This window comes from Bufo gargarizans, chromosome 8, assembly GCF_014858855.1.
Source record: "Bufo gargarizans isolate SCDJY-AF-19 chromosome 8, ASM1485885v1, whole genome shotgun sequence".
Lineage (NCBI taxonomy): Eukaryota > Metazoa > Chordata > Amphibia > Anura > Bufonidae > Bufo > Bufo gargarizans.
The window spans coordinates 69,575,943-69,595,248 of record NC_058087.1 but is presented as its reverse complement, the minus strand read 5'-3'; the positions used below and the strand labels follow the sequence as shown (position 1 = coordinate 69,595,248).

Below are 19,306 nucleotides of genomic sequence, written 5' to 3'. Positions count from 1 at the left end.
TGCAGCAAGTTTTTGCAGAAAAAAAGATCCAATTTATTTGGGAATACATTGGACAAATCTGTTCCAGTTCCTCACTCTTGTCATAACAAATCCTAAGTGCCCCTGGTAAAACATTTACAGTCAATGTCATTAAATCCTATAAAAAAAAAAAAAAAAAAAAAGGTTCACTTAAGGACTCCTGCACAGCTGCTGGGCCCGTGGGAGATTTAAAGATATTTTCATACGTTTATCAAGATAAGGAAAAAGAGAATGACATAAACATGCTAGATAAAGCCCACACCTATAGCGATACTCTGAGCAAATGCTGAAAGTACAACTATTGCCAAGACTAGTTAGGGGGGTACACAGGTGTTTTCTGGAAGCATGTTCTACTATCCAGATCCTGAACGTACATGCAGGTGCTGGAGTGGACTACTCCGCTTATCTGTGGGGTCCACATGAGTAAGGCTTCATTCACACAGTCAGTGTTTGGTCAGTGATTTCCATCAGTGATTGTGAGCCAAAACCAGGAATGGAGCCTCCACAGACATAAGGTATGAGGGAAAGATCTGCACCTGTTCTGTGTTTTGGACCCGCACTTGGTTTTGGCTCAAAATCACTGATTGAAATCACTGACCAAACACTGACTGTGCGAATAAGACCCTAGGCTACTTTCACACTAGTGTTTAAGTTTACCGGTATTGAGTTCCGCCATAGGGGCTCAATACCAGAAAAAAACGCTTCAGTTTTGTCCCCATTCATTGTCAATGGGGACAAAACTGAAGAGAGCAGAGTGCTCCAAAATGCATTCTGTTCCGTTTAGTTGCGTTCCCAGACTGGTGAGCAAACCGCTAAATGTTGCATTTTGCTTTCCGTCCTGGGAAACTGATCAAGACTGAGCTGTCATGACCCCCAATGCAAGTCAAAAGGGACAGATCTGTTTTCTCTGCCCCCGTCCCCTATTGACTTTCAATGGCATTAATGACGGATCTGTCTTGGCAATGTTAAAGATAATACAACCGGATCGGTTCATAACGGAGGCAGACGGTTGTATTATGAGTAACTGAAGCGTTTTTGCTGGACCCTGCCGGATCCAGCAAAAATGCTTGTGTGAAAATAGCCTAAGATTTTGAGATCTCCCCATTTATTGTTCTGCTAGATTTGTTTCAAGCTTGCAGCTCAGGGGACTTGTCCGTTTTCCCTTTTAAAGGTACAACCATGCGATGTGGTCAAGTACCACACAGCCAGGCGAGCTGCAGTCCACTGTTTAATTGGTCTGCATGTTAATGGATATTGTGGGTGCCGCACAGCCAATAACACTGCAGACCGACTAAGGCTACTTTCACACTAGCGTTTTGGCTTTCCATTTGTGAGATCCGTTCAGGGCTCTTGCAAGCGGTCCAAAACAGATCAGTTTTGCCCTAATGCATTCTGAATGGAAAAGGAACCGCTCATAATGCACCAGTTTGCCTTCGTTCCATCTCCATTCTGCTTTGGAGGTGGACACCAAAACACTGCTTGCAGTGTTTTGGTGTCCGTCTGACGAAACTGAGCCAAACGGTTCTGACACACAATGTAAGTCAATGGGGACGGATCCGTTTTCTATGACACAATCTGGCACAGTAGAAAACTGATCCATACTCCATTGACTTTCAATGGTGTTCAAGACGGATCCGTCTTGACTATGTTAAAGGTAATACAAACGGATCCGTTCTGAACGGATGCATGCGGTTGTATGATCTGAACGAATCAGTCTGTGCAGATCCATGACTGATCGGCACCAAACGTGAGTGTAAAAGTAGCCTAAACTGTGCAATCCTAATTAGTTTAATTAGGTTTAGCTTTTGCTCATACAGCCATGCCATTCTCGACTGCAGCTTAGGCGCTTCACAACCGTGCCATGTGGTCGTATCCTTACTGTCAAGGGTTCTAAAAGAAGATCTGGAACTGAGCATGTGTGTCCACCTCAGCATAGTGGACAGAGAAATAAGGAAAAGCACAAACAGCAGGTGGCAGTATAGAGACATATTTAATTGAATAACTCAGTGGCTATACTACATTTTTAATTACACGCTATGACAAAAATTATCAGATTCTTTTGCTGCTTTGAAAAATGTGGAATATCTGCCTAAAGTAATACCTGTTGATTTTTTTTATTATTATTATTTATTTTTTATTTTTTTGTGAGGGTGGCGTTTGAAATACTAGTGACTGAGTTCATATATCTACCAGATACCCCTACTTGAGACCATGTCAAAAGGTCTAAGCAAGTATTAACTTCATGAAATATTCTTTTTGGCCTGGGAACAAGGTGTACTGTGCCTCTAACATGACGTTGTCATAGAAACATCTTTGTTCTTACTTTTGCTTAATAATGCAATTTGCTAACAAATAACAGCAATAACACAGTTGTCGACTAAAAATGCATAGGTATTAACGCTTATTTTGCACATTGTGATTATTTTTTTCTTTTCATGCATTTTCCCATTTTGTAACTTGCAAAACCTATTTTGTTGTTTGATTAAATTTGTTCAATGTATGTCTGAGGAAAATGAAATAAAGAGTCGTCCCCACTGAATCACTCGCTGGATGTGTTGTGTTTTCTCAGTATTTTCCCCAGACATTTTCTGACTGTAAGGTAAAAATGATGGGTACAGCACACAAGCAGCAGATTGACTGTGAACTGATAAGCATGTAGATGCATAGACCACATACTAATACCAGATGAATAAACAAGATTTACATTTAGGGAGCTCCCTCTTAACTTAAAGGGATTCTGTCATGAGATTTGAGGCCTATAACCTAAACATATGACCAGGTCCCTACTAATACCCTAAATCCGAAACTGACCTTATTAAATGTGCCTGTGGCTCTATTAGCATATAAAACAGGTTTTTATAACCTGTCATTCACCTACCTAATGTGCCCAAGGGGACGTCTCTTCATACAGGGTGCCCGGCTGCAGCCATCTCCGTCAGGTGCCCAACGCCGCCTTCCCACAAGAAATCTCCGCCCTCCCTTTCAATAGAGCCGCCTTCCCCCTCACCTCAGCGCCGCCTCCGAAATTGTCCGCTCTCCTCAGCCAGATCCCGCGCGTGCACACTATGTATAACCTGGTATAAACACGCACGCACATGTTATAACCACGCGCGGGATCTGGCTGAGGAGAGCGGACGATTTCGGAGGCGGCGCTGAGGTGAGGAAGGCGGCTATATGGAAAGGGAGGGCGGAGATTTCTAGTGGGAAGGTGGCGCTGGGCACCAGACGGAGATGGCTGCAGCCGGGCACCCTGTATGAAGCGACGTCCCCTTGGGCACATTAGGTAGGTGAATGACAGGTTATAAAAACCTGTTTTATATGCTAATAGAGCCACAGGCACATTTAATAAGGTCTGTTTCGTATTCAGGGTATTAGTAGGGACCTGGCCATATGTTTAGGTTATAGGCCTCAAATCTCATGACAGAATCCCTTTAATACTTAAAGGTCTAATCAAGCATATGTACAGTCTAAATTCTGTCCTAAAGTAGTGATCTCCAGTAATGAAGCTGGTCATACACGTTAGATAAATGTCAGCAGAACCGGCTGCCAATCTAATGTGTACTGGAGTCCTCTGTCTCCCCCGTCAGATTTCAGCTGCCCATTCCCGACACAAGCACACTGAAATGATCCATTTGTGCATGAGGGGATCGGGAAAGATCAGTCATTAAACTTTTTCATAGTAGAAGTTCACCACTGTCCTTAGCGTTAGCCCAAAGTTTGTGAATGAAATAAGGAGAGCTACAGTATTGTTACGATCTGTGGATGTGGATCCATTTTGCCAGCCACCCTGGAGTGGTAGGCCCTCGCCCACAGGAATTAGGGATATGAGAGGGATCAGGTTAACTCAAGTCAGGAGCAGACTGAGGTCATAGTCCAGGAAGGCAACTGTCAGTATACCGACAGATAAAATGGATTATAGCTTAGATAGCAAGGTAAAGGGAGACTAGCAGGACCTGTGTTGGTCAGGCACAGATCAGAGGATATCTAAGGTCTGGCTGCACAGAGACATGTCACAGAAAAGTTGAGCGACTTTTTGTGTAGTGATAGTTAATGGTGTCGCAAAGCGACATGCAGCAACGACGGTCACAAAAAAATCTTTTCTACGACTGTCGCAGCGCATCTCTTCACAACACCATAGTGTGATTTTCTGCGAAAGGTCGCACGATACATGTCGTATTGTAGCCAGACCCTTATAGGGGAGCTGATGAGCTAGTTAGTAAGCAGCTGGACAGCAACACATTGAGCAAGGAGGGAAAGGGTGTAACCCTTGCAGTGTTGAACTTGAGGTGAGATACACTGAAAGAGGCTCCTGTTCACACCTGACAGACAAATAGCGAGTGACGTTTCAGACACAGGCCGATGGCGTGACTAGTATATACTCAACATATTCCACACCGAGATCAGTCTGTCCCCGTTAAGTTCTTTGGATAGAAAATTACGTACAATGATTAGGAAACATCTGTTATTTGACTCAACATTGTTACTTATGTTGTTTAAAGAGGTTGATTTTATGTATTTTTACATTTCCACACATTTTATAGAAATTAGCTGGACGCAGTTAAAGGGGTTCTCGGGATTTATAAAATAATGGTCTATACTGTAATGGCTACTGCAGAACAATTGATTGGAGCACCAGGAGTCTTACCCCCTCAAATCTGATACTGATGACCTATCCCAAGGATAGACCATCAGTGTAAAAGTCCCAGAGAACAATTTTTGTTTAACAATTACGGAAGAGGTAACGACATCATCCAAATTTCCTCTTTTTTTTTCAATTTCCAATATTACATTATATACGAGTTCAAAAACATACATTTTCAAGTAACAGTGGAAACCTGATTTTAGAGGCTTCACGAAAGTGTGACGATGAAACTGAAATTCGATCTGCAGTATGTTATAGCGCAGGAGGTGCTGAATGGATTGATAAGCAGTTGAGTTTGTTAGAAAAGTCCTAGTATAACTTCTCATTTATTCCTTTTAAATCTCTGCTCATTCTGGGCTTAGGAGTCCAGTGGGTGGTTCTATTAGTACTGAGACCTATGTCTGTATGCACAGCTATAGAGGAAAAGTTGTCAATCACTAAGGGACCGCCTGCTGGACTCCTAAGCATAGAGAGTGCAAATATATAGTTTTTGAGGAAAATATCTATCAGTCCGTTAAGCTCATTCTGCTCTATAACATGCTGCCTGCAGATTGCACTGAATTTTCAGTATGACGGGTTTGCTTTAACTAGAACTCCTGGACCCCTCCCTACCTATACTTTGCCCTTTTATATTAGTGCTGTCATATTTGGCAAGCATCGGTTATCACTGCTACATCTTCACTCCTATAGCTATGCCACTGCGCGTATCCTTTGTCTTTGACAGAGACTGCAAATAATTATAACTGAACACAAGATGTTGTAGATCTTGATTTTACCCTGGAGTACATAAAATGGGTAATTCAACTAATGTTACTGTGTAACATTTACTTATGCTTTTGTTAAAACTTTATAATTTGTGCATAGTGTTAGGATGTTCATGATTCTCATGACTACACAGGGTATACTATATAATAAAAAATATATTGCAAGTTAGTTTAATGTTCCATAAAAGATTAAAAAACAACTGTTTTGGGGGGGGGGGGGGGGGGTCGGAGTCTGGCGCACTGGAAGATGGCTGCATGAGTTAGTGCTCCTCTCCTATATCTTGCTGGCCTAAGCGTTTGGAGTCCTCACCCGCGGACATAATAGGCAAAGTTGGCAGAGACCGTTACAGAGATGCCACTGGCACCCCCAAAAGCTTGCAAAGTCAACCAGACATTGATAAATTTATGAGAGAGCCCCATGCAGCTCCTTCAGATGGACCATCCAAGATGGCCCCGCTTTCCGCTCTATACTTGGAACAAACGGAGGACAATATTGCGGGTGGCGCAGAAGACTCAGAACCGATCTCAAGGGCGTTTATCAAGCAGACCATTCTCCAAGCCATTTCCCTGGTCATGGAGAAGCTTCATGAAATAAAGTCTGACCTTGGTCAGATGGGGCAATGGGTTGACAACATCGAGACGGTGCAGTCTTTCATACTCGCCTTTGATAGAGTGGTCTGCCAAAAGTTCCTAGAGCAACAACACCAGCTGAACACTGCTTTTAATTATATTGTGAACCAGGAAAACTGCAGCCGGCGCCAAAACCTCTGCATCAAGGGAAAGTGCATGCTGGGAAGAAGACGTGGTCTGTCTCCTGTGGACTCCAGGTCAGCGCACTGCCAGGAAAGGTAAGTATAAAGTTCGCACTAGCAGTGGCCCGAATCTGGAGGGGAAGGGGGGGGATGATGTTGGTGATTTGAAGGGGCCACTTGTGATTTGAAGGGGCTGATGGCGCTGCGGGACATGGATGGCAATGGCATGGAGGGGCTGATGACATCTGATGGCACTGGGGGAGTGGGGGACATGGCATGGAGGGGCTGATATCTGATGGCACTGGGGGAGTGGGGGACATGGCATGATCTGATGGCAGTGGGGGACATGGTGGATTGCATGGAGGCACTGGGGAAGGGGGACACAGCAATGGATGGCATGGAGGCACTGAGGGAGGGGGACATGGCAATGGATGGCATGGAGGGGCAGATGGCACTGGGGGAGTGGGGGACATGGCATGACGGGGCTGATCTGGTGGGAGACATGGCAATTGGCAAAGGATGTCATGGAGGGGCTGATGGCACTGGGGGTGTGGGGGACATGGCATGGAGGGGCTGATCTAATGGGAGTGGGGGACATGGTAATTGGCAGTGAATGGCATGGGGGGATTGGGGGGCATGGCAATGGTTGGCATGGAGGGGCTGATACTAGTGGAGTGGGGGACATGGCATGGAGGGGCTCATCTGATGGCATTGGGGGAGTGGGGGACATGGCATGGAGGAGCTGATCTGATTGCAGTGGGGGACATCATATGGCATAAAGGCATTGGGGGAGCGGGGGACATGGTAATGGATTGCATGGAGGGGCTGATGGCACTGAGAGAGTGGAGCTGAAGGTATTGGGGGAACGAAGCTTATGGCACTGGGGGAACTAATGCACTTGGGCTAATCGCACAGGGGTGAACGAAGGGTGTTGGGGACTGATGGCAGGGGGTCTGGTGAGTTTCTATAAAGGAAAACGGTCTATTTTTTTCTTATTAGAGTACTCTATTATTTTGTAAAAATAATTGGTAGAATACTTGATTGCTAAAATAATCGTTTGCTGCAGCCCTACACCATACTGCGGCTGTCATCTTTGGATCCCTTTTGGGACCTGAACGTGCTCAAGGCATTATCGAGCGCATACACAGCGCCTTGAGACATGATCTGCCGGCTCCTTAATTACAACTATACCGCAGATCTCCTACGATCTGCCGGCTCCAAACCTGACCTTCTGCATGAGGGAGCTGCCGTGGCCCTGTACCAAGACATCCCAGCCACCACGTTGGCGAAACGGCACGCGCTGAGGCCTCTGCTACATGGTTGTTTCCCTTTGGAATCACGATACTGAAGGATGGCAAGTCGATCAAGATCCGAACGCCGGAGGACATTCAAGGGGTCTGGGTGAAACTAGGCCTCCAACCCATAGAGGTACCTTCTTGGCTTAACATCCCTATGGAAGATGATATTCCCCCATTGCCTGAAGCTGAGAAGTGGCAGCTGATCTCCAATAAGACCTGCTTCTCCAGGCGTCTGAGACGAGCTTCAGAAAATGAGGCCTTCTGACCTTCTTGAGAAGGTTCCTGCACTATCCGCAACCCGGGTGAGACTTATGCTTTTCTCTTTTTCTCAGATTTGCCCATTATGCCTAGATTGCTGTTACACAGATATCCTAACGAGGACTCTAATCTCCTTATCACTTCAACATTATATCTCTTTCTTTTTATTTTCTTTTATCTTTTTTCTTTCCCCTTTCTCTAATATCATAATGTAGCTGAATTGTTCATCAGCAATTTGAGATATTATGTCTGTCTAGGCTTGTATGTGCTGGAATTTGCACCCCCATGACCACTTCCTCTCTGCGACATGGCACTGGAGATGGCCAGTGGGTCTCCCTCAACAAGTATTGTTTCTGTCCCCAGTTTTGGGACAGGAGGCTTCCGATATATGTGCTGCTATGTACACTTTCACAACTGTTAACTCTGTTCTTGTTTTTGTTCCTATTTTGTCTAGTCAGGGTCGGTCCTCGATGGCAGTTTCTAACACGCATCCTTTCCTTCTTAATTGGTCATAGCTGACTTGGTAGTAAGCTCCTTCAATGTCAAGGGTTTGAATGTGCCTTAGAAATGCTCTTGGGTATTGTCGCTATTATGCAAAGATCAACCCATGATTGCACTTTTATAGGAGACTCATTTTAAGTCTCACCCAGCGCTCTCCCACCGTTATTTTGATAGATGGTACCACAGTTGTTGTGGTCCCCATGGCCCGGGGGGGGGGGGGGGTCAGGTCAGTATTGCCCTAAAGAGAGGGCTTCCTTTTTCTCTCCGCTCTGTCCAAACAAATGGTGATGGACAGTTTATATTCTTAAAGGGCTATGTAGGTAACACACTTCTTCTTTCCGTAGCAAATCTATATGCACACAATTCTTGTCAGGTTAGTTGGCTGGTTGCTACAGTACGCAAATTTCAGGCGTTCGGTGAGGGCGCCCTGATTGTGGGGGGTGACCTCTACCTAACGCTATATCCTCTTCAGGGCTCCTCCACTACGCGCTCAGCGATTTTTACTTTTTTCACCACCTTAGACAGCTGAAATCTCTATTGGCCACAATGCATTTGATAGATGCATGGAGGATAATGCACCCGAGTGACAGGGACTACACATTCTACTCCTGAGTCCACAGTAGCCATCCGAGACTTGAATACTTGCTGATCTCTCAAACCCTCGTACCCTCGATCTCTAGGGCTGATATAGGGAATATCACTGTTTCAGACCACGCATTGGTGACCCTGAGATGTAACTTGCTGGATTTGGGGAGGAGGGGGTATTCTTGGAGACTAAATGAGACCCGGCTGGGCAGCGAGGAGATACTCACAAGCTTTTGTTCCAAACTGATATTCTTCTTCCAAACTAACGATACTGGGGAGGTTCCTTTTCCTACGGTCTGGGAAACCCACAAGGCATATATTCGTTAAGAATTCATAGCTCTGGGGTCCTGAGATTGCTGCCCTGGAGAAAATGGAGAAAAAAATCCATGGCCCTCGGTCATCAAGATGATCTAAGGGATCTTCGCTCTCAATTGAAGTCTTTACTCAATGCCCGTACTGCTAAAAACCTGATGTATGCTAAACAGAAAGTTTGTCCACGGGGATAAAGGGAAGCGGGTACATGGCATTGGCAGCGTTGGTTAAATCTGCTAAATCGTCCACTACCATAGATGCTATACAGTTCAGAACGTTTTACAGTACCATTTACAACCTCACAGCCGAAGAAACAACTTCAGATAGACAAACCTGATTATCGAGTATCCAATCTTTCCTTAACTCACTCTCCCTTTCCTCAAGGGTTTGGGAGGTGCCGGTACTATACAGCCATTCAGATGTGTAGATGGTCAGTTTGTTCAACCAAAAACCCACTTACTCTCAACAGAACTGGAGAAATTCCTTCTAGATACCTCTGTTCATCATTTTGCTGTAGGCTACTACACATCTTCATTGCCTGCAAAATATCTCTAACCCTCTCACTAGAGGAATGCTTTCTGTTTGGCAGAAGCAACGCAGATCCCCAATGCTTGCTCCCTCCCCCTCGCCTCTTACCCCGGCCATGTACTTACCATATCTGCTCCCAGATTTGAAAATGGAATACTTGGCAGAGTTTTGGCGTAAGATGGAGCTACCCATCTCCCCGCTGCTCATTGATGGTATGATTCCCTCTCTCCCAGCCTTAGAAGAGATCTTGGGAGTCTCTTGGTTACAGAGATTGCATTACTACCCCCAGTTCCGATCGATATGTCACAAATTTCTGCTGACTTATTCCCACCCTCGGCTCCTCACCTGGTTCGAGCAAGCTATAGCTGATAAGCCACTTCAAAAATGAATATCCAGGACCTATAAAGCCCTAGTTACCCCAGCACCGTCAGATCCCCTACCTTTCATGCGAGAATGGGAGGAAGAACTAGGCAGAGCTTTCTCACCAGCGGAAGCTAAACAATAACTACTTAGATCACACAGATTTTCTTGCTGCATTCGCACACAAGAGAATTCCTATGAAATACTCACCGGCTGGTATAAGAACCCTGCTTTTCTATACTCCAGAGGATATAGCTCCACTAACAAATGCTGGAGATGTGGAAAGGCCCCTGGGACCATTTCTCTCATTTGGTGGGGGTGCGCTGGGATCCGAACCTTCTGGAAGGAGGTTGGAGACGTTATACGCCAGATTTGCTATAAGCGGATCACTTTATGTGGGAAGACGATTCTCTTATGGCTAGATTCTCCTTCACCTAAGCCTCACAGGAGATCCCTCCCGACTCATCTCATTACAGCAGCTAAATTACAAATTTCAACTAAATAGTGGCGCACAGAACCACCGACAAGGCGTCAATGGATTGGCAAAGTAGACAAGATATTCCGATTGTAAGAGATCACCGCATGGATCGATGACCACTTTGAGCGTCTGTAGCACCCCTGGCTATGCTTAAAAATATCCCTGCGCACACACACACACTCTTAACAATAACGCGCTCCTCTGATCAGGTCTAGAAATAGCGTGTGACCTCCATTCTCCACCTTCATAGGACAGGGCTGCTCATTCAACCAATGTGATCGTTAATACTGGCATTGTTACGCAATCACCTCTCATTATGTATACCCCTCCATCTATATACTGATTGATCTGTATCAAGTTATTATCTACCAAAGACTTTTATTTATCATATGCAAGCTGATGGACTGATTGATTGCCCTGACTATCTCTGTACATATTTACCATTTTCTTGTTTGTAAATGTTTATAATTTTAAACCAATAAACAAATATTTTACTAAAAAAAAAAAAATGTTTTGCAAAATCTGAAAACAATATTTCAATCTATGTTGTTCTCATATTGTGCTTCTGATTCACTATGTAATGCTAATTTCACACAAGCATATTCAATCCAGGAGACACGCTCTGTGTAATGGCCTGATTTCCCGGACCAAGCACTTCTCTTACCTGAACTCACAGCATCATAGTGGTTTATGATGCTGTGAGTTCCTGCCTGACCTTGGACTGCTCTACTGTGTTCGCATAATGCCATGAGTACACCAGAACTCACAGCATCATAAATCATTGGAGCAGTGTTCAGTCCCAGAAATGTAAGCATCACAGGGAGCGTTTCCCAGACCGAACACATTTGTGTGAAACCGACTTTAGTTTGTTTGGTTTTTTTTTTATTTTATTTTTCCCTCTTTCTGACCTTTTTTCAATGGTTTTCAGATTGGTGGGAGTCCAGTAGCTAGAACCTACCACACACAAACACACACGCAAAACACGCACACAGATCTTACTGCAGTGACTTGTGTAATTGAAAGGAAATCCCTTTTAATTATGAAATTACATTAGTGTTTGCGTATTGACTGGTTTATCAAGTATAAGTAGATTGTGTTTATTTTGTTAAACTGGCCAAAAAAAGTGAAAAAAAAAATGCCATAAAGCTGTAGTAGAGATCAGTAAAGGTAATTTTTGTGCGCCTTTGATATGAATTAATATCTTGAAATTTCATGCAATATCATAAGGTGGATAAGAATCTGTTGCAGGCACGCATGACATCCATGATGCTATTTATGCTGCATTAACATCTCTCTCCAGATCATTGAGGCTGAGCATATGATGGACCGGATTGTGAATGGCTTGTCTGAGACAAGTGTCAAGGTGCGATTAGCTGCAGTCAGGTATGAGTATGTACTCTATTGTGTCTCCACCTTTCCCCTTAGAACTTGTGAACTGTGTTTGAAAGTACAGTATATTCATTGATTAGGAAACTTTATTGTTGCATTCCCATAGATTAAGTATTATCAACAAATGCCATTACAAACATTTTTTTTTAGTGTAATAAGAATATATGTAAATCATAGAATAAGCTTTATAGAAAATATAAAACATGAATCTAAAACTATTTGTCTCGTTATTTGTAGAATTTTAGCCTCTTTGGATAATTTCTCAAGCTACTTTAATGTGTTTGCATCAATAACCTTTCAGAATACCTACAGTGGGGAAAATAAGTAGTTGATACACTGGCGGCTTTGCTAGTTTCCCACCCACAAAGAATGGAGAGGTCTGTAATTTTTATTGTAGGTACACTTCAACGGTGAGAGACCAGAATCTAAAAAAATAATAATAATAAATACAGAAAATTACATTGTATGATTTTTAAAGAATTAATTTGCATTTTATTGCATGAAAAACAGAACTTAATATTTGGTACAGAGACCTTTTATTTGCAATTACAGAGGCCAGACGTTTCCTGTAGTTCTTAACTAAGTTTGGACACACTACAGCAGGGATTTTGGCCCACACCCTCCATAAAGATCTTCTCCAGATCTTTCAGGTTTCGGGGTTGTTAATGGACTACATTGAGTTTCAGATCCCTCCAAAGATTTTTTATTGGGTTCAGATCTGGAGACTGACAAGGCCACTTCCAGGACCTTGAAATGATTGTTACGAAGACACTCCTTAGTTGCCCTGGCTGTGTGTTTCGGGTCATTGTCATGCTGGAAGACCCAGCCAAGACCCATCTTCAATACTTTTACTGAGGAAAGGAGTGGCCCTATCCATCCTCCCTTCAATACAGTGCAGTCCTCCGATGTGCAGAAAAGGTCTCGTGAACGCGAACGTGCAGTGTTTTCCGGTCCGCAAATTGCGGATCCGCTAAACACGGATGGCTCCGATGTGTGTTCTGCAATTTACGAAACGGGCGGGCCATTATAGAAATGCCTATTCTTGTCTGCAAAATAGATCATGTCCTATTCTTGTCCATCATTTTTGCGGGGCAACGGACGCGGACAGCATATTTTGTGGGCCAATTGAAGTGAATGGGTCCGCATCCGAGCCGCAAAAAATGCGGCTTGGATGTGGAACCAAACCACGTTCGTGTGAATGCGCCCAAAGTATGATGTTTCCACTCCCAATGCTTCACGGTTGGGACGGTTTTCTGGGGGTTGTTCTTTTCCTTCTTCTTCCTCCAAACACGGTGAGTGGAGTTAATACCCAAAAATTATATTGTGGTCTCATCTGACCACATGATCTTTTCCCATGCCTCCTCTGGATCATCCAGATGGTCAATGGCGAACTTCTAACGGGCCTGGACATGTGCTGGCGTGAGCAGGGGGACCTTGCGTGCCCTGCAGGATTTTAATCCATGATGGCGTAGTGTGTTACTAACGGTCATCTTTGAGACTGTGGTCCCAGCTCTTTTCCGGTCATTGACCTGGTCCTCTTGTGTAGTTCTGAGCTGATTCCTGACCTTTCTCAGAATCATCCTTACCCCATGAGGCGAGATCTTGCATGGAGCCCCAGACCGAGGAAGATTGACAGTCATCTTGTGTTTCTTCCATTTTCTAATAATTGCGCAAACAGTAGTTGCCTTTTCACCAACTTCTTGCCTATTATCCTGTAGCCCATCCCAGTCTTGTGCAGGTCCTCAATTGTGTCCCTGGTTTCCTTAGACAGCTCTTTGGTCTTGGCTGTGATGGAGAGGTTGGAGTGTGATTGAGTGTTTGGACAGGTATCTTTTATACAGGTAACAAATTCAAATAGGTGCAATTAATAGAGGTAATGAGTGCAGAGTAGGAGGGCTTCCTAAAGAAAAACTAACAGGTCTGTGAGAGCCAGAATTCTTGCTGATTGGTAGGCGATCAAATACTTATTTCTCTTGCAATAAAATGCAAATTAATTATTTAAAAATCATGCAGTGTGATTTTCTGGATTTTTTTTTTTTAGATTCTGTCACTCACAGTTGAAGTGTACCTACGAAATTACAGACCTCTCCATGGGAAAACTTGCAAAGTCGCCAGTGTATCAAATACTTATTTTCCACACTGTATGTAGGTGACAGATCTTTTACTATGTGTTCTAATTGCTTAAAATACCAATATGACTACAATGCCAGATGGGTTCTCAAACTGATAGACAAATCTCCATTGGTTTCAATTGGGTCTGTTGGTATTCCTGTATTTTTTATGGGGTGAGTAGTGTTGCAGCCTTTTACCAGAAAGGCCAATAGAAACCACTACTGAACACCAGAAGCTAGTGTTAACAGAGTTTTTTCGGAAATCCCAGTAAAATTCCTTCTGTGTAAAAGTAGGAGCATGGAAAACCTTCTCAGTGTCTTTCAACTTTGTTCTCAGAATGTAGGCTTCTATAAGTACGTAGTGGTTATTTCAAAGTAATGCCACCAAGGGTGCTACTTCGTGGCTAACACAGAGACGTTTTCTCCAGTGGATGTCAATCATCACCCTAGAATAACATGGGGATGAACTTGGTGCAGCAGGAGTCTCTGAATGTTTACTGCCTTGCGATCGCATGCATTCTTCATGCTGATATAGATCAGCAACATATACAGAGGTCTCCAAAACTTTTTATTTCGTATGGTCCCGGTGTAGCAGCCTTGAGGGCTCTACTCTGTGATTCCTATTTTTACATGATCCTTTTGCCTCATATGGTTCCATTGGGTGGATGGACTGGTGCTAGCCCACACTGCTTTTTGTATGTCCTTTATTCTCCAGACATCACATACTCAACAGCCATTTTAAAAGAACTTTACTAAAGCAATTCTTCTTTTAGGAGAGCATTCAAAATTAAAAAAATATTTCAATGATTCAAGTTAAAACATTTTTTAGTGTGATGCTATGTACACTGACGAGCAAAAGGGTAACAAGGTTTTGAACTTTTGACTTTCAGGCTCCACATCTCACCATCCGCTACAGCTTAGAATGACACTACCATCACTTTATAGACAATCATCTTGGCTATCTCATACATAAATTGGACTTGCAACTATTTAACATATTATTAGTTATGCAGATTATTGTCATGTAACTACATTGTAACAGTTTTGCTCCTGGTGGTATAACAATCTTCTTCTTGTATACTACAATTTACAACCTGTTCTTACATTCCCTAATAGCTCAGTGTGTTATTAGGTTAATTCCCAAATGAAAGGTCACTGGTTCGAATCCAGGACCAGAAGAAGATTTCCCAAGAAAAGAGAAATAGCATCATCCAGCTCATCAATAGCAGTATCTCAGCCAAACTGCGTAATGTGAGTGCCAAGACAGTTGGAAGAATACAAAATGAAGTCCGTCCATCGATTCCAAAGCCAAGAGGTGGATGTCCAGGCAAAATATCAACAAGTCGACTCATCACAAGGTCTATCCATTCTGGCGTGACAAATACAGCAGTGGAGGTGGCTCATATGCTTTGTAATAGTGAGATCACAGATATCCATGTAAGCTGCGTGCATTACATGAGTCTGGAATGGTGGCCTGAAAAAAGATGTAGAAGCCTTAACTTCAATATCGTCATAAGAAGTGTTGGCTTGAGTTTGCAAAAAAGTGGGCAGTAGAAGATTAGAAATGGATGATTTGGAGTGATGAGATGAAAGTCAATATACTGGGCTGGGTGTGGAAGAAACAACGGAAAAGGGGGCTAACGGATCGAGAAATTGTAGGAACTGTCAAGTTCAGTGAAGAAAGCCTGATTATATGGGGTTATTTCACAGACAAAGGTGTTGGCTACCTGACAAGGATGATGGTGGTCTCAATGCTGAGCTATGTGTGAGTATTCTACAAGATGAGTTACTTCGTACACTCGAGTACTGTGGGTATGAAAAGAACAACATAGTGTTCCAGCAGGACAACATCCCAAAGCATACTTCGGGATTTGCAAATAAATGATTTAATGACAATGAAGTAGAGGATCTGGATTGAAGAAAAAGCTTTATTCGTGCCCCAGTGAGTCAACCAGTATACACCAATATTGGGAATGTGTAGAAGAGACCCGGGAACAGATTTCAGTCAAGACATGCTTGAATCTGATCGAGAGCATGCCTAGAAGGATTCTGACAGTGTTGAAAGCCAAAGGTGGATTTACAAAATACTAACAAAATAATAAATAAATTTAGAATTTTAGGAGCAAAACGGCAACAATGTAGTTACATGACAAGAATCTGCATAACTGATCATATGCTAAATAGTTGCAAGTCTAATGTATGAGATAGCCAAGAGGATTGTCTATAAAATGATGGTAGTCTCACGTTCCAAGCTGTAGTGGATGGTGAGATATGGAGCCTGAAAGTCAAAAGTTCAAAACATTGTTACCCTTTTGCTCGTCAGTGTATATCCTGCAGGCTGTTGTCTGAACATTATGTGATACAGCGACTAACCCTGAGGTTAGTGCATTGAGAACGGCTCCTTTTGGACTTTGCAGTTCAGTACAAGTGTTATTCAGCTGTACTGAATCAGGTGTCTTATATTACAGCTAGGCGTGCGCTATATGCACCTTTTTATGTTGTGTCATAGGTTGGAAAATGCTTTATGCCTGAACCCGGGATAACCTGTAATTGCTTTTTTTTTTCTAGATGCTTACATAGTTTATCCAGATCAGTCCAACAACTCCGTACAAGTTTTCAGGATCATGCTGTGTGGAAGCCCCTAATGAAGGTAATTCACTAATGAAGTTGTGTTTTCTTTTGCCACTGTGCATCGTGACCCCCTTATACTGCTTTTCAATGAGGTTAGGACATTAATGTAAAATTCAGAAAAAGCTATTTTTGATTTTTATCTATGACCCAATCCTATGAAACATCTAAAGACTTTGCCCTTGGACATCATCGTGATGCCACACTTTTATGCAGAATAATCATTTTCCATAGTCCAGTTTACTGAAAAAAAGATTTTGCAGATGTACAAACATCTTGAATCCATGCATTTAAGCTTCGTTAACACAAAATCTGTTTGATTCTCTTTTAAACCTAGAACATATTAATTCTTTTCTGTAGGTCCTGCAGAATGCTCCTGATGATATTCTGGTGGTGGCGTCATCAACGTTATGCAATCTTCTTCTTGAGTTCTCACCTAGTAAAGAGGTTTGTTACTTTTCCCTCATTGAGAAGCAAAGGGGATTTGTCACATTAGAATTCTGTGCCAATCTATGGCTATCATGTTACAGAGTATAAGAAGCTAAACATTCGATAGATTGATAGATAGAAATACTCATTTGGGCTTAAAGGGGCTGTCTCACTTCAGCAAATGGCATTTATCATGTAGAGAAAGTTACTACAAGGCACTTACTAATGTATTGTGAATATCCATATTGCCTCTTTTGTTGGCTTGATTCATTTTTCCATCACCTTATACACCACCTGCTTCCAGGGAATACGACCACCCTGCAAATCCAGCAGCAATGCCCATGCTTGTACATTATAGGAAAAAGTGCAAGTTTGGCCACTGCTGCTGGATTGCAGGGTGGTCATCAGGAAAACAAGCAGTGTATAATACGATGGAAAAATGAACCTAGCCAGCAAAGGAGGCAACATGGTAAATCACAATACATTAGTAAGTGCCTTTGTCTTTATGATAAATGCCATTTCCTGAAGTGAGACAACCCTTTTAAGAGTCCGGGGGGGGGGGTGTTGATTGTCAATTTTCTGTATTCGTCAAAAAAGCTTCAAGGGCATATGTTAAACAGACCCATAAAAGGGTACCACAGAGCGGTTTCTATCGGACAGTTTAGCAGATGCACTTTGGACCTTTCCCAATGCATTCAGTAAACAGATGATCAAGGCGCAGTGTGAAAAAACCCTTACTAGATGGAAAAGGGGATCCGCATCTGCCCACATCTTTCTCCTTTGAAATCTACTGCAGTTATGTCTATGGGCTGCAAAACGGATCCGTCCCATTTCCGTTATGTAGGGAAGTCCTCTCCTGCATAACGGAAACTGGACGGATCAGTTATGCAGGCCATAGACTTCTTTTATGACGGAAAGAATAACGGAATGCCTCTAAAGGCATACCGTTATACATTCCGTCATAGAATTGCGTTATGGTCCGTGGTAACGGAATCTATAACGCAATTCTCCTTTTACCACCAGACAAAGCGTGAATTAAATTCATAACATGAAATTCGCTCCTCTCTAGTCGAGGCATGTCTTTTGGCACTGCACAATCACTTTGTGGTTGAGGGGATGAAAGAAGTAGCCCCCAAACAGCATTGAGTGAAGCATCTAAGGCAGGGCTTGACAAATTTTCTTGGAATCTAGGAGCCAGCTAAAAAAGTTAGGAGCCTTTTTTGTTTTTTTACCTTTTATAAAGCCTTTTTTTTTTTCAGCGACAAAAATAACACCTCTTAAATTAACATATAAAGAAGTCTAGACCCAAACAACATGGGCATTGTTTATTATAAGTGTGCTATGACGTCACTGTGTGTGTAATCCCTGTGCTGTGACGTCACTGTGTGTGTGTAATCCCTGCGCTGTGACGTCACTGTGTGTGTAATCCCTGCGCTGTGACGTCACTGTGTGTACAATCCCTGCGCTGTGACGTCACTGTGTGTACAATCCCTGCGCTGTGACGTCACTGTGTGTACAATCCCTGCGCTGTGACGTCACTGTGTGTACAATCCCTGCGCTGTGACGTCACTGTGTGTACAATCCCTGCGCTGTGACGTCACTGTGTGTGTAATCCCTGCGCTGTGACGTCACTGTGTGTACAATCCCTGCGCTGTGACGTCACTGTGTGTGTAATCCCTGCGCTGTGACGTCACTGTGTGTGTAATCCCTGCGCTGTGACGTCACTGTGTGTGTAATCCCTGCGCTGCAGCTGACTGAACTGAGATCCCTTCCCCAGGATGTTTGGTCCGGACTCATTCATCTCATAGAACTGCAGCTATGAAATCCACAGCGTATTGCAGCCAATACCAGCAAAATGGATAAAATTTTCCCAAAAATCCTCACACTTCATAAAATCCACACGGAAATGAACCTACTGTGCACAATTCAAATCTGCACTGTGGTAATATAGGATTTTACCACGTGTAACTGAATTCCACAGCAAATCCACACGCTACATGTAGAGTTTGATATAAATGGAGTTTGATATATCAGATGATTTAGCCATTTTGGAGTCTTATGGCAGCTCCTAGGAGACCTGTGTGGTATACAGCCTGTCACCCAGCTTTCCTGGAGACCTGTGTGGTATACAGCCTGTCACCCAGCTTTCCTGAGGAGAACATATCTCAGTATGGGAACATATAGAGAAGTCATCAGATGATTTGGCCATTCAGCATTCTTAGTTCTCATAGGAGCTGCAACCCGGCTTTCCAA

General features: G+C 43.2%; 1 protein-coding gene across 2 annotated transcripts in view; it reads left to right on the top strand.

Annotated features, from left to right (window-relative positions):
• Positions 1–19,306, top strand: part of ARMC8 (armadillo repeat containing 8) — a 119,618-nt gene that overhangs the window by 64,660 nt on the left and 35,652 nt on the right. For both annotated transcript variants that reach the window (XM_044303101.1, XM_044303100.1), the window contains 3 exons: positions 11,797–11,879; positions 16,565–16,646; positions 16,985–17,071. In XM_044303101.1, the coding sequence (XP_044159036.1) occupies positions 11,797–11,879; positions 16,565–16,646; positions 16,985–17,071 (252 nt within the window). The remainder of the gene's footprint in view (positions 1–11,796; positions 11,880–16,564; positions 16,647–16,984; positions 17,072–19,306) is intronic.